The 24,507-nt window shown below is 34.8% G+C and overlaps 1 protein-coding gene and 1 non-coding gene across 3 annotated transcripts; one reads left to right on the top strand and one right to left on the bottom strand.

The window, feature by feature from the left end:
* Positions 1 to 8,702: 8,702 nt before the first annotated feature.
* Positions 8,703 to 13,028, top strand: LOC131595385 (thymidine kinase a-like). Of its 2 annotated transcripts, XM_058867730.1 has the most exons (4): positions 8,703 to 9,109; positions 11,914 to 12,058; positions 12,162 to 12,283; positions 12,471 to 13,028. In XM_058867730.1, the coding sequence occupies exons 1-4, from the start codon at positions 8,787 to 8,789 to the stop codon at positions 12,724 to 12,726; spliced, it is 846 nt and encodes a 281-aa protein (XP_058723713.1). In that variant the 5' UTR covers positions 8,703 to 8,786; the 3' UTR covers positions 12,727 to 13,028. The 2 variants fall into 2 exon arrangements, with proteins under 2 accessions (XP_058723713.1, XP_058723712.1); XM_058867729.1 differs by lacking the exons at positions 11,914 to 12,058; positions 12,162 to 12,283; positions 12,471 to 13,028 and adding an exon at positions 9,611 to 11,891.
* A 115-nt stretch (positions 13,029 to 13,143) lies between these two features.
* On the bottom strand, positions 13,144 to 13,217 carry TRNAT-AGU (transfer RNA threonine (anticodon AGU)). Its single transcript has one exon. It is a non-coding gene; the product is annotated as a tRNA-Thr (tRNA).
* Between the last annotated feature and the right edge of the window lie 11,290 nt (positions 13,218 to 24,507).

Below are 24,507 nucleotides of genomic sequence, written 5' to 3'. Positions count from 1 at the left end.
AATCATATTCTTTCAGAATATGGTTTAGACTAGGAATGGATTTTTCTGAATCAGAAGGAGATCCAACATTATTGGATAATTTTAAAAGTTTTTCTTTTAATTCAGAATTCTCCAACTCAAGCTTCTTTGTTTCAAATTCAAACAGCTTTTTCAGCTTTTTGTATTTGAGACTAATCTGAGACTTGAGTTCCAGAAGTTCAGTTAGACCGGAAACTAACTCATCTCTAGTAAGTTCAGAAAATACCTCTTCAGAATCTGATTCTGATGTAGATTCTGATTCGTCATCTTCTGTCGCCATCAGCGCACAGTTAGCCTGCTCATCTTCAGAGTCTGAATCATCTTCTGACTCATCCCAGGTTGCCATAAGACCTTTCTTCTTATGAAACTTCTTCTTGGGATTTTCCTTCTGAAGATTTGGACATTCATTCTTGAAGTGTCCAGGCTCATTGCATTCATAGCACATGACCTTCTTCTTGTCAAATCTTCTGTCATCAGAAGATTCTCCACGTTCAAATTTCTTTGAACTTCTGAAGCCTCTGAACTTCCTTTGCTTGGTCTTCCAGAGTTGATTTAGCCTTCTGGAGATCAAAGACAGTTCATCTTCTTCTTCAGATTCTGATTCTTCAGGATCTTCTTCTCTAGCCTGAAAAGCGTTAGTGCATTTCTTGATATTTGATTTTAATGCAATAGACTTACCTTTCTTTTGAGGCTCATTTGCGTCCAGCTCTATTTCATGACTTCTCAAGGCACTGATGAGCTCTTCCAGAGAAACTTCATTCAGATTCTTTGCAATCTTGAATGCAGTCACCATAGGACCCCATCTTCTGGGTAAGCTTCTGATGATCTTCTTTACATGATCAGCCTTGGTGTATCCCTTGTCAAGAACTCTCAATCCAGCAGTAAGAGTTTGAAATCTTGAAAACATCTTTTCAATGTCTTCATCATCCTCCATCTTGAAGGCTTCATACTTCTGGATTAAAGCTAGAGCTTTAGTCTCCTTGACTTGAGCATTTCCTTCATGAGTCATTTTCAAGGACTCATATATGTCATAGGCCGTTTCCCTGTTAGATATCTTCTCATACTCAGCATGAGAGATAGCATTCAGCAAAACAGTTCTGCATTTATGATGATTCCTGAAAAGCTTTTTCTGATCATCATTCATTTCTTGCCTTGTCAGCTTTACGCCTCTGGCATTTACTGGATGTTTGTAACCATCCATCAGAAGATCCCATAGATCACCATCTAGACCAAGAAAGTAACTTTCCAGTTTATCTTTCCAGTATTCAAAGTTTTCACCATCAAATACCGGCGGTCTAGTATAACCATTGTATTGCTCAGCAGAGCCAGATGTAGATGCAGGTGTAGACTTTTCACTTTCATCAACCATCTTTTACTGAAGCGTTTTTCTCTTCCTGAATCTTTTCTAAACACGGTTAAGTGCTTGCACCTTAGAACCGGCGCTCTGATGCCAATTGAAGGATAGAAAAACACTTAGAAAGGGGGGGTTTGAATAAGTGTAGCTTTAAAAACTTGACAGATAAAAATAAATTGCACAGTTATTTTTATCCTGGTTCGTTGTTAACTAAACTACTCCAGTCCACCCCCGCAGAGATGATTTACCTCAACTGAGGATTTAATCCACTAATCGCACGGATTACAATGGTTCTCCACTTAGTCAGCAACTAAGTCTTCCAGAGTCTACTGATCACACACTGATCACTCCAGGAACACTGCTTAGATACCCTCTAAGACTTTTCTAGAGTATACTGATCCACACGATCACTCTAGTTACAACCTGCTTAGTTCACTCCTAAGACTTCCTAGAGTATTCTGATCCACACGATCACTCTAGTTCCTTACAACTTAATGTAATCAATTCTAAGAGTATTACAAATGCTTCTTAAAAGCGATAATCACAACTGTGATATTTCTCTTAATCGTTTAAGCTTAATCTCACTAAAATATTACAACAGCAATGTAGTGAGCTTTGATGAAGATGAAGATTCTGAGCTTTGGATTTGAACAGCGTTTCAGCAAGTTTGATATGAGTTGTTTTGGTGCAGGATCGTTAACCTTGCTTCTCATCAGAACTTCATATTTATAGGCGTTGGAGAAGATGACCGTTGAATGCATTTAATGCTTTGCGTGTTCCGTACAGCATCGCATTTAATGTTATACGCTTTTGTCAACTACCTCGAGTCTTGTTCACGCTGTGTCTACTGACGTAGCCTTTAGTAGCTTTCAACGTTCCTTTTGTCAGTCAGCGTAGCTTGCCACTTGTACTTTCTTCTGATCTGATGTTTGTGAATACAACGTTTGAATATCATCAGAGTCAAACAGCTTGGTGCATAGCATCTTCTGATCTTCTGACCTTGAAGTGCTTCTGAGCGTGATACCATCAGAACTTCAGTGCTTCTGTTCTCTTGTTCTTCTGATGCTTCCATAGACCCATGTTCTGATTCTGCTTCGACCATCTTCTGATGTCTTGCCAGACCATGTTCTGATGTTGCATGCTGAACCCTTTGAGACAAAGCTTCTGAGCGCTGAATTATGCGTACTCTTTATATATTTCCTGAAAGGGAAATTGCATTGGATTAGAGTACCATATTATCTTAAGCAAAATTCATATTATTGTTATCATCAAAACTAAGATAATTGATCAGAACAAATCTTGTTCTAACAATATATATATATATATATATATATATATATATATATATATATACACACACACACACACACACACACACACACACACACACACACTCTAGTTTTTTATTATAAAGGTTGAAAAATAATGTTTAATTATAATAATATTGATTTTTAAAAATGTTTAACTCAATTTTATAAATCAGCAGTGAAATATTTAAAAGAATAAAAATCAAAGAGATGGAGATAAGAAAATACAACGGAAAGAAATAAAGAATTGAAAAGTAAAGAGATGAGGGAAAAGAGAAATACACCAACTATTTATACAGGTTCAGCTTAACCACTTGACTTATTCTTGTTCCCAAGAATTTCTTCTTGAGAGTTTCCACTATATCAGACATTAACTTTTCACAGGTTATCCCCATAAACCTTCTTACCATCAAACATGAGATTTTATGTTGGATATTCCCCAAACCAAACGAGAAATTTTATACTAGGATAATCTCAAAACCAAACAGGCTGAGATCAGGAATCAAATAAAGTTTTTGATGGCCAAACTCAATAAAAAAATGAGAAATTTTAACGGCTGAGCTTAAGAACCAAATCGAGATTTTATTTGGCTAATCTCAAAGACCAAACAAAGCTTATAATTAGCTTAGCTCAAAACCAAACAACAAATCCCTTTTAAGATGTTACATAAGAGACAAACCCTCTTGAGTAATTCACAAAAATTCCCACAATGACATAACATCAAAAGACTCGCTGATATTTTTTACTCTCAGAGCACTAAGGCAATTTTATATAAAAGAAAGAAATGAAATTGAGAGAATAGAAAGTGACAAAGTGTTATAGAAATATGTTTTATGATATATTTTGAAATGAGGAGAAACCCTATATTTATAAAAGAAAAATTTGTCTCAAAAAAGAAAAAGATCCATGGACTTTTTAATGATCTAATCGATTAAGGCATAAGGTTAATCAATTAGAAGCTTCAAAAATACGACAACTCTAATTCCAAAAAGGAAATTTTATAACAACTATGTATCTTAATCGATTATGAGTATTATTAACCGATTAAGAAGGCTTTTTTCTTGATTTAATCTATTAAATGAGGTCTTTTTCCGTACTTGATTCATCACTTCTATGTCTTGTTTCATAACTTCAACTAAGAACAGAACTTGATCTTCCTTAAAAGCTTTGATCAATGCTTAAAAGCTTAAAGAGCTAGAGGACAACAATCAACTCATTACCTAAAGGCTTCTGAGTGAGGACATATCATCTACCACAAGTATAAGAAGATACAAGGGTGAATTGCACACATGCAAGAGACTCTCAAAACTGCAGACCTAAGACTTCCCCTAATTTTACAATTGTGTATGTTGTTTTTCATTAGGTTAGGGTTCTCTTTAAATAGTCTTTAGCAGTCCATAGACTTCGAAACTTCTGCACAAATATTACTTGATGCACACATTGAGAATTGCAACTAGTCTGTAGAGAAATCTCTTCTAATGTTGGAACAAATCTTCAAGTTTCCTAAATTGTCCAATCAACCAATTTTAGAAACTTTAATGCTGACTTGATTTTATTCTCTAGTTCCAGATTGAATCTTCTTGACATGAAAATATTATTGAAATATATCTAAATGAAATATCACAAAATTAAATCAAATCTGTCAAGATTTAAAATAGTTTGTATTGATGTTCTGCTTTAGAATGTTATGACATCTGTTAGAACATATGTCTTCAATGTAAGCACATATTAAGTTGTTTCATTATAATCAAGATGTTACGACATCTTACTTAACATCAGTCAAGAACCATATTATAGCAAAATTGTTGCCAACCTAAAAACCATAGAACTAACAATCCCCCATTTGGAAATATTTAGCTAAAACAACCAAAGCACAATTAAACTTGGAGGAAGGAATAAAACCACAATCAAAACAACACGAACTTTCATGATAAACATGTAAATTTTGTAAATTCTGTAAATTCTGTAATCATATAATTACATCATCATTAACATAATTTAATATCTTGTACAATCAAATATTTTCTTTAACATAACTTAATAGCTTGTACAAAAGTCTAGAGACAAATGTCAGGGATAACATGTTATTTCAGATCTATCCTCAAACTCCCTTTAAAACATAGCTCCAATTTACCACCCTGAACTTAGACTTGAACTATCCAAGTTCTCATTATTAGAAGAACATGCAGTGGAAGCAACAATCATAATACAAAACAGAGTAGCTAAGGTTGTCCATAAACCTCAACCTTCAGGATGTCAGAACATCTGGTAGAACATCCTTCACAGACTATCATGCTCCCCCAAAATGAGTAAAAAGATATATCTATAGGAGAAAAATTTGACTCAAAAATTAAAAAGATCCATACGCCTTTTAATGATCTAATCAATTAAGGCATAAGGTTAATTGATTAGAAGCTTATAAAATATGATAACCCTAATTCTAAAAAGGAAATCCTACAACGCTATGTGTTGTAATCAGTTAGGAGTATTCTTTAATTGATTAAGAAGTTTTTTCATTGCTTTAATCGATTAGATAAGGTCCATAATTGATTAGACAATGTACAAAAGCTTCCTAGATGATTAGGAAATCTCTTGGTCAATCTCACTAGCACTTTGATGGTTCCCTTATAATTAAAAAACTCTTCAAATTTGAAACCCACCATATGATAGTGGAAACATATGTTTGCAGGTATAATCAAGAAGTTATCCAAGATGATAAAGCTCACGAACAACAAAACTCGAGAAGGAAATTATTAGTATTGACGGTTGCTTGGTTTTGATGACGACAACACTAGACTGGGTGATAATAACAAGCTTCTAAAGTCAGCTCAAGTGGTCAAAGACACAAAGTGGTTGATCATTCTATTCCTATGAATCAAGCTAAATAATTAGGGTTTATGATCACCAGTGATATCTTTACCCCCTGGTGATGGTTAAAGATATCTCAAGCCACATCCAATAGAAGACTTAAGGAACTTGTAGTGCTTATATGATTGGTATATATGACAAAGAAACTTGGAAGCTTTAGAGTGTGAAAGAGGGAAAATGTGAAAACTCGTATGATCGTGTTCGTCTGACTGATAAAAGTATTGTAAGGACACAAGGACGTTTCTGGAAATAGTCTAGATAAATCACACACACTAAAAACTATTTTTGAAGCCTCTCTTTCTCAATTTAATCATCAAAAATATTTTTGGAGCTTAGCTAATTGGCTAGGAAAGTATTCAACTAATTAGAAGACTTTTTATAACTGTCTAACTAGTTAGATACCCGTCCTAATCTATTAGATAAGAGAATTTTGAGTCTAAAATTGATTGTGACAGAGTCTTAAGGAATGGTAACAACTCTCTATCAAAATCTTCCAATTTGGGCAATAATATTCGATTGTTGTAAGAACCTAATCGATTAGCTAATCGAGTAGATCATTTATTTGGCCCAAGAATTGTTTCAAAAAATACACCATTTCATGGCCTATAAATACAAAGGCTATCTACCATTTAAAAACATCTAGGAAACGTGAAACACCTCATTTTCCCTTTCTATTACTATCTCTTAATTATTTCTACTTTTTCACATATTTAAGCCATAATGCTCTGAGAGTGTTCTTGAGTTTAAATGGGTAATTTGTTTTGGGCGAGGGCTTTATTGTAAATTTACCAAGAGTAACTTTAGGAAGTAATTATTTTTGTTTTGAGTTAAACCAATTTAAAAGTTTTTTTGTGGATAAGTATAAGTCTCTGTTTGGTTCGTGAACTCCGTCATTGAAGAAAATCCCTCTTTTGGGTTCATGAAGAAAAACCAATGAAAAGTCTTCACAATGGTTCTTGAGCTCATCCCGGTCAAAAGATCTATCGGTTCGAGATCAACCTGGTATAATCTCGCTTGTTTTTTAAGTTAAACATGTGTAAAAGCTCAGTAGGTTCGAGATTAGCCTGGTAAAAATATCGATTCGGTTTGTGGTGAGCCTGTATATAACCTTTATTTAGATAAGAGGATAGCCACATTGGTTCGAGACCACCCTATGCAATTTTTTTTCCAGTTTTGCTTAGAGACTAATCGCTTGAAGTTTTGTTCATTGTTTGTCGTTAAGACTAAACGCTTCATTTCTTAGTTTGCTGTTTGGTTGGAAGTTAGACTGAAACTTCATTTTTTGTATAAGGGGGTTCATGTGCTTAACCTTCTAAAAGCTCTCAAGCGTTATAGGATAATCTCAAGATCAGGGAGAGGAGTATGTCACTTTCTTTAAGACCGAACTTTTATAAATATCTTGTGTTATCTCTCTTCCCTTAACTCTTTTATTTCTCTTTTAATTTCTTTACATAGAATTTTCGCTGCATTTTTAAACGTTTTTGATAAAATATTTTCAAACTTTAACTTAGAAAATGGTTTTCTTTTAAACTATCATTTTTCAAACCTCCTCACCCCCTTTGTGTATGGAGTCACATGTTCAATAGTAATGCCATTTTTCATCGAAACTTGGTCGAATCCATCAGATTTCTAAAATTTTCAACTATAAAACAAAGGATTAGTGCACCTTTGATATAATCTCGGGTTTATATATATTTTATTTTTTTCCTTCATGATTACTGCTTGTAGACTATATTATTCGAGCATTGTTTTTTTTTGCTTTCATATTTTATGTGTTTATTGCACAATTTTTTATTTCTTTATGTTCCTGTCAATATTTCAGAAATGAACAGATTCAACCACATTAGGGGAACCGAGTATCGATAATGGCCTCAGTTAGGAAGAAGTCTCAATTGAGATATATAGCTAGGAGAGGCGAATCCACTGAGCCATAACATGCGTAACAACTTGATGAGCCTGAGGTACATGAGGCAAAGGTAGAATAGGAGGAGTTACAACCACGAAAAAACTCTAAAGCCGAATCTTAGAGGCCCATACGACATGTATGTCTTCTCACGGTACGCAGACTACATGGTAAGACATATCTGAAAGAGAAATGTATATTACATCTCTGCCAATTTAATATTTTCTTTAAGTAGAGTATGTATTTTACTACTCCCTCTGTCCCAAAATAAATGTCACATTTGGAAAAAAAAATTTGTCCTAAAATAATTGTCACTTTATATTACCAATGCAATTTTATATTTAGTCTTCCAATTGTACCCTCTAATAAATACTCTTAACTTATTGTTTCTCACTTATTATTAATGTTACTTCAAATACACCAATAGTTAATCAGGATAATTTGGTAAATTCACAATTCTCTTTCTTTCATTTATTACTGTTTCTTAATCTGTGTGAAGTGAGCCATTGCGAGAAATAATTTGGGACGGAGGGAGTATAAAACACTCTAGAATATGAATGTGTAAGAAACATTAATTACACATTCGGATTATAAAAATTGAACACATTCATGATAAAGGTTGGGTTTGGTCAAAATCTTATAAACCGACGTGTTTATGTTAATTCGAACTATAGAACCAAAATGTGTAAATTATGTTAAACTCGTTGAACACATGAATTCATGATATGTGGTTTGTAACACACCTATAGTATATGTTGACTAAGATACACAACACGATGAACTCTTACCCAATTCAAATAAACTCCAACCTAAAGGAAATCTAGTTCGTGTAAAATCAATGTTGATTTTACACTATAATTTGAAGGACCATTTATATCAAATGAACGTCCGTCTCAACTATGATGATACAAGAAGAGTGTTCAATATTGAATATCTCATCTATCAATCAACTCAGATGTACGTATTCGGTACAGATACATACATCAAAACGACAATACTGTGTGAACCATGTTCTCTATTTGATCAATATCATTCTAAAAGACTAATGGAATTATATATTACCATGGTTAATAATGTGTCAACAACATTTAAAACTATTTCTTAACATATTTTCAAAAATTAAAACATAATAATATTGTGGGAATTAAAAAGTACTAGTAACCAAAATTTTCCCTCCAAGCAAAAAAAATAAAATGTTGGTATAAAAGAAGCTGAAATAAATAAATAAAATTGCCAAATGTGTAGTCCCAAATATTGTGGATAGTTGCAAAACCCTTCTTCAACATAAACCCCTCTTACTCCCTTCCCCCAACTCCAACTTCAACCTATTTCCACAATGAAATCAATTCTAAACCCAAAATTCTCATCTTTATCTTCCAATTTCCCCAAACTCTCATCTTTCTCTCTCTTCTCACGCCCTTTCACCTCCTCTTTCAGCAACAACCAGTCTCGATTTTCCAACCCCCTTCGCCTGAACCCTACAACAACAACATCACCCTTCATTGTTTCATCCACTAACTCCTTTTCCAAGTCTCAAAGTCGAACCTTGCAAACCTCAGCATCTACTTCCGGTGATATCCATGTCATTGTGGGCCCCATGTTCGCCGGAAAAACATCCTCTCTTATCAGCCGCATGCAGTCGGAGTCTGCCAATGGAAGGTCAAGCACTCTCCTTGAAACATTTGTTTTTATTTTGTTTTGTTTTACTTTGAATAATTGATTGTTTAACAGTTATAGTAGAATAATTTGTGCAAGTTATAATTTTTAAGCAGTGTAAGGTCCTGTTTGGATAAACAACTTAATTAAGCACTTGTAGTATAAGTATTTATGTATAAGCTATTTTTATAACAGAAGATAAAATAAAGTCAAATCCCTTTCACAAGCTAAACTCAAGAGCTTATCAAAATAAGCATAAAGCTTATGGACATGTCATAAGTTGGTTTCAAAAACTCTCTTTATAAGTAGTTTCACATTTGGTTATGTTAATAGATAAGTTCAAATAAATTAATCCTAACATGTCTTAAAACTAAAAGCAGTGATGTCCCAAATCATTGTGCTTTTTGTAGATTTAATTATGAATGGAATTAAAGTTTTGCTTTGGAGTGCTATTGATAGTTGTAAAGTTGCAAAAATCACTGGTGAGATATTCTCAGCTTTCAGGTCAAGTCTTTCAGAAAATACTCCGAATTTGGATAAGGTTTTGCAAGGTCTGTGTGTATCTGGAAGGTTGGCAGAGGCAATTAGGCTCTTGTATCGGACTAGGTTGCCGGTGCATCCGAGAACCTATTCTTTGATGCTGCAGGAATGTATATTCTGGAAAGATTATAGAAGGGGCAAAAGAATTCATGCGCATATGATTGTAGTTGGATATGTTCCCAATGAATATTTGAAGACCAAATTGTTGATATTATATGCCAAGTCAGGTTGTCTGGAAACTGCAAAGTTTCTATTTAATAACTTGGTGGAGAAGGACTTGTTTGCATGGAATGCAATCATAGCTGGCTATGTTCAAAAGGGTCTTGAAGAAGATGGGTTGGAAACATTTTATGGGATGAGACAGGCTGGTTTGAGACCTGATCAGTATACCTTTGCATCGGTTTTCAGAGCCTGTGCAGCTTTGGCGTTGTTAGAACCTGGGAGGCAAGTGCATGGTGTGATGTTGAAGTGTCAAATTGGGGACAATGTTGTAGTCAACAGTGCATTAATAGACATGTATTTTAAATGCAGTTGTATCTGCGATGGACGACTTCTGTTTGATAAATGTTTGAGTAGAAATACCATTACTTGGACTACTTTGATATCTGGGTATGGAAAGCACGGACGGGTCACAGAGGTTTTAGATTCTTATCATAGAATGATAAATGAATCTTTTAGACCGAATAGTGTTACTTTTCTTGCAGTTTTGGTTGCTTGTAGCCATGGGGGTTTGATTGATGAAGGCCATAAATATTTTCAATCAATGATAAGAGACTATGGAATAGTGCCTCAAGCTAAACATTATGCAGCAACGGTTGACCTTTTAGGGCGTTCCGGGAAGTTAAAAGAGGCTTATGAATTTGTTCTGAAGTCACCTTGTAAAGAGCACTCGGTGATATGGGGTGCCTTGCTTGGGGCTTGTAAAATTCACGGTGACTTGGATTTGTTAAAAATTGCATCTAAGAAATATTTTGAATTTGAACGTGTAAATGCTGGAAAGTATGTTGTATTGGCAAATGCTTATGCCTTGTCTGGTTTGTGGGATGATGTTGAGGATGTTAGGACATCTTTGAGGGAATCAGGGATGACAAAGGAGCCTGGTTATAGCAGGATAGAGGTGCAAAAGGAGGTTTGTTTCTTCTTTAAAGCTGATAAATCTCACCAACAAGCTGATGAGATTTATCAGGTAATTAGAGATATTACCTCTATATTAAAGGATGCAGGCTATATTCCTGGTTTAAGTAGAAATTGATAAATGCAGCAGAAAAAAAGGGACATAAATTTCTGCTGCTTAAAATTTTGGTTGAGAGAATTTGCAATCTCCTTGATGAGTTATACATGATTGCTTCTTTAGGGATTCAAATATGTTCTTGTTTGCAAGGAAAGCTGCTGAATTGTATATTTTGATTTTGAAACTTTACACATGGGACATTGTGCTGAACTAGTATAGTATGCACATTCTTCAACTACCTGGGAGTAATGTTCCTTTGATGCTGCCCAACATTTTGTTATTTGGGTTAGCCATACACACTTAGCACGTTTCTGCACTTGACAAGCTATTGGGTCATAGGGTGATAGCGGACTGATATTTTTCTCTTCGAGGGAAAGGGACCAATGAAGAGAGTTTATGAAAAGATCTAGAGTGAGTATACCAGACAGTTTGTTTAATCAATTTCTTTAATTATTCACGTTTGAAGGAAATTCTAGGGAGTCCTTTCTATTTTTGGGTTAGCATCCATTGTGAGATGATGTTATTAAGATTACTTTTTCTCCTGAAAATCTTTGATTTTTAAATTAATTTTATTGTGATAAGTTGCAGGATCGGCAGGTTAAATGACAAATCAATTTCATAGATTCAAATATGCATGCATGTCGGTGCTTGTTGACTTTCTAGATGGTGTTTTACTTGCTTTTCTGATTTTGTGATGATCTTGTCTTATCTTTTCCATTTGTAAGGGAAAAATGATTTAATGTCTATGAAAATGACTCTAACTGTTCAAAATTATTTATAATCTATAGTTCATTAGAAATAATTTACTTTACTTTTGTACTTTCTTAACATCTAAAACTCATTTGATTTTGAAATACTGGATGATAATACTCATAATGATTTCAAGATCTATGTGGATGTATCTATATGGATACAATGCTTGTGTTGGATGTGTAGGAATTTTCCCTAATTGTGGTTTAAGGAAAGCTGTGAGCTGGTTTGGCAATAGCCTTATCTTATATGTATATGATTTACATTTCGTGTTTCTTTGATGCAGAAATGTAGCAATAATTAAATCAAGCAAAGATACAAGATATGGATTAGATTCAATTGTTACGCATGATGGTGCAAAATTACCATGTTGGGCACTATCAGACTTATCATCATTCAAGCAGAAGTTTGGAGTTGATGCTTATGAGCAGGTATCATGCTTTGAAGTTTTGCAATGTCTGTTTAAATACCTACATGATTGGTTTGCTGCCTACATTTTGTTTGATTCTCACAACTGATAGATAATGATGACAGCTGGACGTGATTGGCATCGATGAAGCTCAATTCTTTGACGACCTTTACGATTTCTGCCGTGAAGCTGCTGATCATGATGGAAAAACAGTAATAGTTGCAGGACTTGATGGTAACTTCCTGAGGTATTGTTACATATAATTTGATGTTTTAAGATATTCCTTTGTTTTGGGTGGGCAGCATCCAATGTTTTGTCATGTCGCAATAAATTCTCAGTTTAATTGTCTTCGAGTTATATCAAGCTTTAAACTTGCAAGTTGAGCGATTATCCAAATCCTCATGACCTGATGGTATTTCTGCATTTACTGACAGGAGGAGCTTTGGTTCGGTCCTTGATATAATCCCTCTTGCCGATACTATAACTAAGTTAACAGCTCGATGTGAAATATGTGGGAAGAATGCTTTGTTCACCCTGAGGAAGACACAAGATACTCAGGTTGAGTTGATTGGCGGAGTTGATGTCTACATGCCTGTGTGTCGGCAGCACTACGTCAACGGACAGGTAGCCGTCGAAACGGCTCGAAATGTTGTGGAATCTAACAAGGTTGAATGTGGCTCCCATACATAAATGCACCTTTCTTAGCAGCTTCTTGTAACTTGGTGTGGCAAATCCTACTAATTATAAGGAAATATATAGATTAGAATCATTTTTCAATTGATCATGTCAATGTAGTTTTGATGTTTTATTGTTTTAGAATGAAAGCATTGATCTATCTATGCTGTTAGATTGTGAGGTTGGTGCAACTTTTAGAAATCTGGGTTTGTCAATCTGAATGTACTAATTATGTATGTAATTTATATAGGTTATGTATGTGAAACATGGCATGAACATTTTCATATAGTTTAATGGTGTTTATCAATGCCTTGCAAGATTGGTCTGAATACTGACTGAAGGGAATTTTTTATTTTAAGAAGTGTTGATTTGCATTTGAACTCAGTCTGAATACTGATCCAAAGGAAAAAGAAAAATTAAAATGTGTGAATTTGCTTTCATTGAGAGTTGAACTCAAGACCTCCTGCTTACTAAACGGGTGCTCTAACCAACTGAGCTATGAAAGCTTGTTGGTGTTCATCTGGACATAAGCATATAGTCCGTTGGGAAAAATATATCACCTGTATCCATTTAAAATTTAAATCATATGAGTAAATGGATCAATGTTTTTGAATTTATATGGAAAGATAAATGATTTTTTTACTCGAAACTGAAGAACGAGCTTTTAAACATGTCATTTACACTATATTGTAATTTCTATTGTATAGGAAATAAGTAGGTAAGTGGACAAACAAAGTAAAACAACTTGTAATTAGTAAATTCACTAGTAATTAGTAATTCCACTCACTAATGAAAATAATTGAGCTATTAGAATAATAAAGTCTAAATGAATGAACATTCACCGATTGGCGTTAGGTGATGGTGGAAGAAATGATTGTTTTGCATTTAAATAATATTTGGGACATTGTTACTTTATCTCTAGACAAAACTATGGTGGAATGTCGATGGATTTATAAAGCAAAAGTTGGACCAGATGGTCAGCTTGATCGTTTCAAAGTCATTTGGTAGCCAAATGACACACACATATATTTGGTCTTGATTCTCTCCTATGACCAAGATCAGTTTAGTCTACCTCTTTCTTGCAATGATTGCCATTCATCATTAGTCACTTCATCAGCTGGACATTAAAAATGTATTTTTACATAAATAATTGGAGGAAGAAGTTTATATGGATCAACATCTAGGTTTTACCGTTCCTGAAAATTCTAGACTTGTTTGTCGGCTTTGTCATTCTCTTTATGGGATGAAATAGTCCCCACGTGCTTAGTTTGGTCTCTCTAGCTCAGCCTTGATACAATTTGGTATGACTAGATGTGAAACAAATCACTTTGTTTTCTTCCTTCATAGGTCGGCACATCTTTCTTGTGGTCTATGTTGATGACATTGTCATCACTAGAGACGATACATAGGGTATCCAGTGTCTAAAAACTCATTTTTAGAAAATTTCAGACAAAAACTTAGGTCTACTCATTTACTTCTTAGGCATTGAAATATTCAAGCATTGCAATCAACCAATGCAAGTATACATTATACATCTTTAGTGAAACTGGTACGCTTGATTGTTGTCCTATTGATACTCATGGATCCTGATGTCAAGCTTTTTCCGGGTCATGGGAGCTATTGACAGACATGGGAAGATATTGATGGCTTGTCGGCAGACTCAACTATCTTACAGTCACTAGATCAGATATTACATTTGCTATGAATATTATGAGTCAATTTCTGAACGGTCCTTGTGATAGTCATTAGGATGCAATCATTCAAATTCTTAGATACTTAAAGAATGCACAAGGAAAAGGACTATTATATGGAAATAAGGGTGATGCTAAAATAATTTTTTATTCATATGTAAACTAGGTCAGATCAACATCAGATAGAAGATCCACGTCTGAATATTGTGTTTTTTTGGAGGTAATTGTTACCTCATATTTTCGCACAACCTGGATGAGAGGTTTTAAGACGAATCCCAATGGTGACAAATTAACTTGAGTTATACTCTAGTCGAAATTGGTCATTTTTGCCTAAAAGACTTTTGTGTTTGAGTTGTATATGATCGAAACATGCATTGGAAAGTCGGTCAAAGTATGAATTGTAAGTATAAGAGTGCGCCTAAGAGGGGGGGTGAATTAGGTTTTCAAAAATTTAATCGGTTTTATGAGAATACTTCTAATAATTTTTGGTTAAGTGTTTGAAGGTTTTTGTAAGGTTCTTTTCTTTTCTTTGGTAATGGTGATGAATGCAATAAAGTGCGGAAAAGTAAAGAACGGAACGATATATACTGGTTCCCCTCACAATCCGAGAGTACTCCAGTCCCCTTTCAAACACGAAAGAGATTTCACTATAGTTAGAATTATTGTACAAGCCTATGCCTACTATCTAACCTATAGGGTGATCAAAGGTTCTTAACACCTTTAAGATCAATCAACACTAATGTGAATGAAGAACAATCCTCTTCAAACACACCACTTACTTCCAACAATCCTGGATAGTAAGGAGATAATTTTCTTTGAACTTTTACAAGAGATTTAGATGAAGTTTGTATAGCACTATCAATCTTGGATTGATCTTCTTCTTCAAATAAACAATTCTCAAACTGAATATAAGTGTTCACAATAATGTATGCATGAAACTTTGAATGAATTCTCTATGAAAATGTGTGTAGAAAGTTTCATATAAAAATTCTGGTTTGTGGACACTTGGAAATAATGAAATTTATGAGTATGAATTGTTAATGAAGAAGGTGAATAATGATTTTGAAATATGTAGAATTTATAGTGTGTTAAACACCTCTTTGAATGGTTATTTTTCCATGAAACAATGCAATGATCAAGTGGTATGAAAAAGAATTCGTTTGAATAAGATCATGCAATGAAAAAACACACTGGTTCAGTAGGAACCGGTTCCTGCCTGGGACAACCCGGTTCCTGCTGAACGTTACAGCAGAAAATTTGAATTTTGAACGTGGGAACCGGTTCCTGCATAGGGACAACCCGGTTCCCCATAGTAAACCACAGAATGCTGAAAATAGAGAATGCTGGGAACCGGTTCCCCCATAGGGACAACCCGGTTCCTAAAACCTTTATTTTGAATTTTAACTATGAAAAAGGTTTTAAATGAACTTTTGAGGGATGACACTTTGTAGTATGATTATGATATGCATGAAAATATATTTGTGAACAATTATATGTCAAAGTGAGTATTGTTTATACCTTTGACATTTTAGCTTGATCCTTGAATCTTCACAAATTCTTCAAGACTTTGAAATGATGTATTTTTGCTTGATACTTGAAATTCTTTTTGCACATCCTTTATAAAAGCTTGATGTCCATATTGTCTTCATCAAAACACACTATGCTTGAGAAGCTTGCATTTACATTCTCCCCCTTTTTGATGATGACAACCAAGTCTTGAAAATGTTTTGAAAAAATTGTTTTTGTGCTTTGTGTTTATGTTGAACATTGCAAGGATCCCCCTATGTTAGAGACTCCCCCTAAATCCATGATAATCCATGATTCCTTGATTTATGGTGATGAGTTTCATTTGATAATTTTAACAATGGCCTGCATTTTTCTTTGAAACAAAAACACCAACAAAAACACATGCATATTCTTCTCCCCCTTTGTTATTATCAAAAAGGATGGGGAAAAAGATAAAAAGTATATGAAAAATAACACAAACATAAATTCAACACAAACATAAATTTAAACGATACGAAACGTAGTTTTTTACGATTACAACACACAAACATAAATAGTCCTAAACATCACGAACATAAATGGAACATTGTCTAGAAAACATAAGTAAAATACGAATAATAGAAAGAAAACATTACAAAGAAATTAAAGCACATAATTTAGTCACTTTCATCCATGTGTTCTTCATCATCATCCTCTTGTTCTTCTTCTTCTTCATCACTTCCTTCCTCTCCCTCATAATGAGCTAAGATACGCCTTTGAGTCCGTTGAATTTCCCGCATTTGTCTTCTCATAAGGTTATGCTCATAGTTATTCTCCCTCTTGTTGTTATCAATGGATGTTTGAATAGAACAAAGCTTGGCAAACATCATATCCATTGTGTATCCACCTTCGGGACGTTGAGGATCTTGTGGCATGGCTGGCTGAAAATCAACTTTGTAAACGAATCTACCTTCACGATCCGTAACTATTCCTGTATTTTTAAGAGCGGTAGCGGTGGTGATAGCACACTCTTGTTCATCCATATTTTTCTTTGGTTCCTGTTGGAGGAGAACACCAGCATTCCGAACAATATGAGAGATGGCCCTTGCATAAGGTAAGCCTCCTTTAAGGGAAGCCATAAGCTGCATGTGGCGCATAATTGAAAGCGCCCAATTGACTTCAATGCCCCGCCTTAGAGCAAGCAAAACCATCAACTCGAACTCATTGACCCTGGAATGGTTAGAATTCTTTGGAAATAAAACATAAGCAATGATAAGATGGAGCATCCTATCACTCACCGATAAGCTTGAACCGAACATGTTAAACTTGATAGCAAGCTGTTGGCGAACTGACTCGCGTTGAGTTGGTCGGCACATATCCACAAAAACATCAATCTTACTATACGGTTGCCAATCCTCCGGTATGTTACCTTGAAGGAGCACTAAGCCTTGAGATGGAATTCCTAACACTCTTCCAAATTCCTCAACATCTAAGCATATTTCCTTATTTGAAACTTTTGACAATAATGTGAAATCATCAAATTCATCGGTTACTATCCTAAGATTGTGGTAAAACTCTCTAACCAAATCCGGATAATAATCACCATGGTCAAGCACAAAATTAGCTACCCCTGCATTAGCTAGTCTACCCGGAAAATTGAAGATATGATTAGGGAAATCGGGTAGTTTACCGTATTTTGCCGCAAGGAGTTTTCGACTCCGGATGTTGAATGTGAGTCTCCGACTCTTGACCGTTGGTTGGATCTCTTGAGGATCTTCACTTGTCTCTCCCATTTTGTTCTTTCCCTTTGCACTTCTTGAAACTTTGGGTGCCATTGTTGAAAGGAGTTGAAAGTTAGGGTTTAAGTTGAGGTTTTAGGATTTGGTGAGTGGAGAAGGATTTGAGTGAATTGTGTGAAAGAGTGGAGGATTATATAGTGTATAGAGGTAGTGGGTATTTAATTTTGATAGTTATGGTAAGATAGTGGAGCTTTGAATTGGGTTGACAATGGAGGTGGAAGGTTGAAGAAGATGAAGATGAATGTTGAATGTTGAATGAGTGTAAATGTGTGGTGTAAAGTGATATAATGTGTATTAAATAAAAATAAGATATAAAAGAGAAAATATACAAAACAATACTAGCCACACAACATTTTCGAAACAGCTACAAGATAAGCAAAAAACTGGAAAATGTACGTGGGAACCGGTTCGTCCCTACATGGGAACCGGTTCCTGAGACACAAAGAAAACACGCCTCTGGAAATTAGTATGGGGAACCGGTTCGTCCCTACATGGGAACCGGTTCCTGGACTGAAAATTTCCAAAATCTTTTATTTTATGAAATATAAAGCATACATATCATACATATTTACCAAGTCATAATGAATGAACATTTATAAGGTACTTTTTAACTTAAATTTTTTTTTATAAATGTGTACCTTTGATGTTTGAGAATGACGAATAAATTTTAAACATCTCCTTCGTCTAAAATTCCAAGCTCTCGTCGAATTTTGTAAAACGATTCTTTTGGGAGAGGCTTGGTGAAGATATCCGCAAGTTGATTATGAGTATCCACAAAAGTGACTTCAACATCTCCTTTAAGCACATGATCGCGAAGAAAATGATGTCGAATGTCTATGTGTTTGGTTCTTGAATGCATGACCGGATTCTTTGTAATATTTATAGCACTTGTATTGTCGCATCGAAGAGGAATACATCCGAGATCAAGTCCGTAGTCACAAAGTTGTTGCTTAAGCCAAAGAATTTGTGCACAACAACTACCCGCTGCTATGTATTCTGCTTCGGCCGTACTAAGAGCAACACATGCTTTCTTTTTACAAGCCCATGATACTAATGCATTTCCAAGAATGTGACAAGTACCACTTGTGCTTTTACGATCAGTTTTACATCCTGCATAATCCGCGTCAGAATAACCAATTAAATTGCAAACACTACCTTTAGGATACCATAGGCCAACGTTGGTTGTTCCTTTGAGATACTTCATGATCCTTTTAACCGCCATAAGATGTGATTCCTTTGGATTTGCTTGAAAGCGAGCACAAAGACAAACACTAAACATTATGTCAGGACGGCTTGTCGTCAAATACAATAAAGAACCAATCATACCTCGATACTTGGTAATATCAATTGGAGTACCGGATTCATCTTGATCAACATATGTACCGGAGCCCATTGGAGTATTCATTGCTTTACAATTGTCCATATCAAACTTCTTTAATAGTTCTTTACAATATTTGGATTGATTGATAAAGATTCCATCTTTGAGTTGCTTAATTTGTAGTCCAAGAAAGTAGTTCATCTTTCCCATCATAGACATCTCGAATTCTCCTTGCATCATCAATGAGAATTCCTCACACATTTCTTTGTTAGTCGATCCAAAAATGATATCATCAACATAGACTTGAACCAATAAAGTGTTACTCTTGATTTTCTTAATGAACAAAGTTTTATCAACCTTACCCTTTTCGAAACCTTTTTCACACAAAAAATTGCTAAGTCTATCATACCATGCTCTAGGTGCTTGCTTTAATCCATAAAGAGCCTTTCTCAACTTAAAGACATGTGAAGGATTCTTGAAGTCTTCAAATCCCGGGGGTTGTTTGACATAGACTTCTTCATTGATGTAGCCATTCAAGAATGCGCTCTTGACGTCCATTTGATAAAGCTGAAAATTTAATGAACATGCATAAGCAAGTAAAAGAAGAATAGCTTCTAACCTTGCAACCGGAGCAAATGTTTCTTCAAAGTCGATTCCTTCTCCTTGATTGTAACCTTGGGCCACCAATCTTGCTTTGTTTCGAACAATTATACCATTCTCATCAAGCTTGTTCTTAAACACCCATCGAGTACCTATGATGTGTTTGTTACTTGGTCTAGGAACAAGTTCCCAAACTTGATTTCTTTCGAATTGATTTAATTCTTCTTGCATTGCATTTATCCATTGATCGTCTCCTAAGGCTTCATCAACTTTGGAAGGTTCAATTTGAGAAACAAAAGCCATGTGTAAGCAAGCATCTTTGAGATTTAATCTTGTTGCAACTCCTTGACTAATATCACCAATAACTTTATCAATAGGATGATCTCTATGAGTTCTCCATTCTTTTGGTAGATCATTGATGTTTGATTCTTGTTGTACACTCTCTTGTTGAACACTTTCTTGTTGTACTTCCGGTGCCTTCACAATTATATCATTTGAAAGTTCTTCCGGTGCCTTCACAATTGTATCATTTGAAGGTTCTTCCGGGGGTAAATCTAAAGGATCATCATCATCACAAACAACTATTTCCTCTTTGGAAGTGTTAGTCTCATCAAAAGATACATGCATGGATTCTTCAATAGTTAAAGTTCTTTTATTATAAATTCTATATGCTTTACTAGAAAGAGAATAACCAAGAAATATACCTTCGTCGGATTTCTCATCAAACTTACCAAGATTGTCTTTGTCATTGTTTAGAACAAAGCACTTGCATCCAAAAATGTGAAAGTGAGCAATGTTTGGCTTTCTTCCTTTGAAGAGTTCATATGGAGTCTTCTTTAAGATAGGTCTAATGATTACTCGATTTCCAACATAACATGCCGTACTAACCGCATCCGCCCAAAAATATTTAGGAAGATTTGCATCACTAAGCATTGTTCTTGCAAGTTCCACTAGAAACCTATTTTTCCTTTCAACTACTCCATTTTGTTGTGGAGTTCTTGGTGCTGAAAAATTATGAGAGATACTATGTTCTTCACAAAATTCTTCAAACGATGCATTTTGAAATTCTCCACCATGATCACTTCTTATGGATACAATCTTTAATGATTTTTCATTTTGGATTTGTTTTGCATACTTCTTAAAGGCTCTAAAAGCATCACTTTTCTGCACAAGAAACAAAGTCCAAGAATATCTAGAATAATCATCAACAATAACTAAAGCGTATACATTACCTCCGAAGCTTCTTGTCCTTGATGGACCAAATAAATCCATATGCAACAATTGAAGTGGTCTTGTTGTAGTCACCACATTCTTTGGTTTGAAAGACGATTTGGTTTGCTTTCCCTTTTGACAAGCATCACATAGTTTATCTTTGACAAACTTTATCTTAGGTAAGCCAATGACAAGATCATGTTTGGTTAACTTATTTAAATGATCCATATGAATATGGGCTGCTCTTTTATGCCATAACCATGATTCATTATTGTTTACCAAAAGACATTTTACTTTCAAAGATAAATCATTTAAAGAAATCATAAAAATGTTATTAATTCTTGTACCTTTGAGTTTTACCTCATTGGTGACTTCATCGATGATCAAGCATTCTTCCTTAGTGAATTTGATCTTGAAGCCCTTGTCACAAAGTTGGCTAATGCTTAGAAGATTATGCTTTAGTCCTTCAACATAAAGAACATCTTCAATGGATGTGAAAGGTGGTGCACCAACTTTGCCTTTGCCAAGAATTCTTCCCTTATTGTTGTCTCCATAAGTGACAAAACCCTTGGCCTTTAACCTTAGATCTGAAAATTGGTTTAGGTCACCCGTCATATGCTTTGAACAACCACTATCTAGATACCATAGGTTTGAAGTGGTCTTCAAGCAAACCTCGCCTTCTTCATCGTCGGAGTGGTGTGATGCCATTAGTGCTAGGTTTGCACTTTCGTCACTATCGGAGTCCGATGAGGAACTTACTTCATTATCTTCCCATGCTATGTAGGCCTTTTTATTTTTGAACTCCCTTTTGCCTTTGAATACATTCTTCTTCGAAAGCTTTGGACATTCCGGCTTTATGTGTCCTTGTTTCCCACATTCATAGCATGTAACTTCTTGTGATGAAGTGGATGCTTCCTTATCTTTATGCTTTGAGAATTTCTTTCTTTTGACATAGTTAGTATTATCAATATTATTTTTATTACCAAAAAATTTGCCTAACCTTTTTACAAGAAGCAAGAAGTTTTCATCTTCATCCGATGCATCTTTCATTTTGCTTTCTATTGAATCTACTTTTAATGCAATGCCTTTGGATTTCTTCTCTAAGTTCTCATGCTTTTCCAATCTTCCAAGTTCTGTCTCATATTCTTGAAGTTTTCCAAATAATGTTGCGGAAGTAAGTTTTGATAAATTCTTCTTTTCGGATATCGCCGTCACTTTTGGTTGCCACTCCCTTGTCAAAGATCTGAGCACTTTAAGATTAAGTTCTTCGGTAGTAAGAGTCTTACCAAGTGCTTTCAAGTGATTTGTCAAATGTACGAATCGTTTTTGCAAATCGAGAATAGTTTCTCCGGGCTTCATTCTAAACAGTTCGTACTCTTGGCTTAAAGTATTCAATCTTGATCTTTTAACTTCAGCGGTACCTTCATGAGTTTCTACAAGAGTATCCCAAATTTCCTTTGATGTTGTACATGTTGATATTCGGAAGAATTCATCCATACTAAGAGCACCATGAAGAAGACTGATCGCCTTTTTGTCAGCAAGAACCCTTTTTCTATCATTATCATCCCATGACGCTTTAGGTTTCTCCGATCCAACACCATTAACGACTGTTGTAGGAACATGAGGACCTTGTAGGACAGCCTCCCAAACTTCTTCTCCTTGTGCTTCTAGATGAGCCTTCATTTGGATTTTCCAAAAGTCAAAATATTCACCACAAAACAATGGAGGCTTGTTGTTAGAACCACCATCTTTGAAAACCGGTCTTTGATTTGCGGAAGCCATTCTGGATCTTTAGGAACAAGTTACCTATAACTTGCTCTGATGCCAAATGTAAGTATAAGAGTGCGCCTAAGAGGGGGGGTGAATTAGGTTTTCAAAAATTTAATCGGTTTTATGAGAATACTTCTAATAATTTTTGGTTAAGTGTTTGAAGGTTTTTGTAAGGTTCTTTTCTTTTCTTTGGTAATGGTGATGAATGCAGTAAAGTGCGGAAAAGTAAAGAACGCAACGATATATACTGGTTCCCCTCACAATCCGAGAGTACTCCAGTCCCCTTTCAAACACGAAAGAGATTTCACTATAGTTAGAATTATTGTACAAGCCTATGCCTACTATCTAACCTATAGGGTGATCAAAGGTTCTTAACACCTTTAAGATCAATCAACACTAATGTGAATGAAGAACAATCCTCTTCAAACACACCACTTACTTCCAACAATCCTGGATAGTAAGGAGATAATTTTCTTTGAACTTTTACAAGAGATTTAGATGAAGTTTGTATAGCACTATCAATCTTGGATTGATCTTCTTCTTCAAATAAACAATTCTCAAACTGAATATAAGTGTTCACAATAATGTATGCATGAAACTTTGAATGAATTCTCTATGAAAATGTGTGTAGAAAGTTTCATATAAAAATTCTGGTTTGTGGACACTTGGAAATAATGAAATTTATGAGTATGAATTGTTAATGAAGAAGGTGAATAATGATTTTGAAATATGTAGAATTTATAGTGTGTTAAACACCTCTTTGAATGGTTATTTTACCATGAAACAATGCAATGATCAAGTGGTATGAAAAAGAATTCGTTTGAATAAGATCATGCAATGAAAAAACACACTGGTTCAGTAGGAACCGGTTCCTGCCTGGGACAACCCGGTTCCTTCTGAACGTTACAGCAGAAAATTTGAATTTTGAACGTGGGAACCGGTTCCTGCATAGGGACAACCCGGTTCCCCATAGTAAACCACAGAATGCTGAAAATAGAGAATGCTGGGAACCGGTTCCCCCATAGGGACAACCCGGTTCCTAAAACCTTTATTTTGAATTTTAACTATGAAAAAGGTTTTAAATGAACTTTTGAGGGATGACACTTTGTAGTATGATTATGATATGCATGAAAATATATTTGTGAACAATTATATGTCAAAGTGAGTATTGTTTATACCTTTGACATTTTAGCTTGATCCTTGAATCTTCACAAATTCTTCAAGACTTTGAAATGATGTATTTTTGCTTGATACTTGAAATTCTTTTTGCACATCCTTTATAAAAGCTTGATGTCCATATTGTCTTCATCAAAACACACTATGCTTGAGAAGCTTGCATTTACATGAATCTCATTGGCAGGTCGATGCAAAGATAAAATGTTCGAATTGTGGGACTTAGGGAAATTTAAAAGCTTTTAGTTGATGTTACCACTGCAGATATTAATATTATCGAAGAAATGGGAAATGGATAAGATCAGTCAGTTACTAGGGACACGTGGAAGTTTATTGGAGATTAAGGACGCATGGAAATGAAGACGTCCTGGCCATTGCTTAGTCGGCCATTGGTGACGATTAGGTTAGAACTAGTATATAAGTAGTCAGTGCTTGTAGGATTAGAGGTTTACAATTTTACACAAATTCTATATACTCAAAGTATCCAAGTTATAGCAAGAAACGAAGGATTTGAATCAATGTATTCATTTGTGTTCCATTTATGAATTCAATTTTTGTTTATTTTTTTGCATTTATTACATTCAATCTTTTCTTTTAATTTTGACATTCATTGTCAAATATATTTCAAATTTATGATTTTTACACAATTCGTCCTGGGATCTTTTTGAGTTTAATCCCTTAACTGAAATCAAACTTGTCTCTATTTATCAAAATTTTCAGTAAACAAATTGGTATGCCCAGCGGAACC

Source organism: Vicia villosa, linkage group LG4, assembly GCF_029867415.1.
Source record: "Vicia villosa cultivar HV-30 ecotype Madison, WI linkage group LG4, Vvil1.0, whole genome shotgun sequence".
Lineage (NCBI taxonomy): Eukaryota > Viridiplantae > Streptophyta > Magnoliopsida > Fabales > Fabaceae > Vicia > Vicia villosa.
The sequence above is the reverse complement of the archived record's forward strand: the minus strand, read 5'-3'. Positions and strand labels throughout refer to the sequence as shown.

Coding starts and splice junctions, on each gene's coding strand:
- LOC131595385 (XM_058867729.1), top strand. CDS start 8,787: ATGAAATCAATTCTAAACCCAAAATTCTCATCTTTATCTTCCAATTTC. Junction 9,110..9,610: donor TCGGAGTCTGCCAATGGAAG/GTCAAGCACTCT, acceptor CTCAGCTTTCAG/GTCAAGTCTTTCAGAAAATA.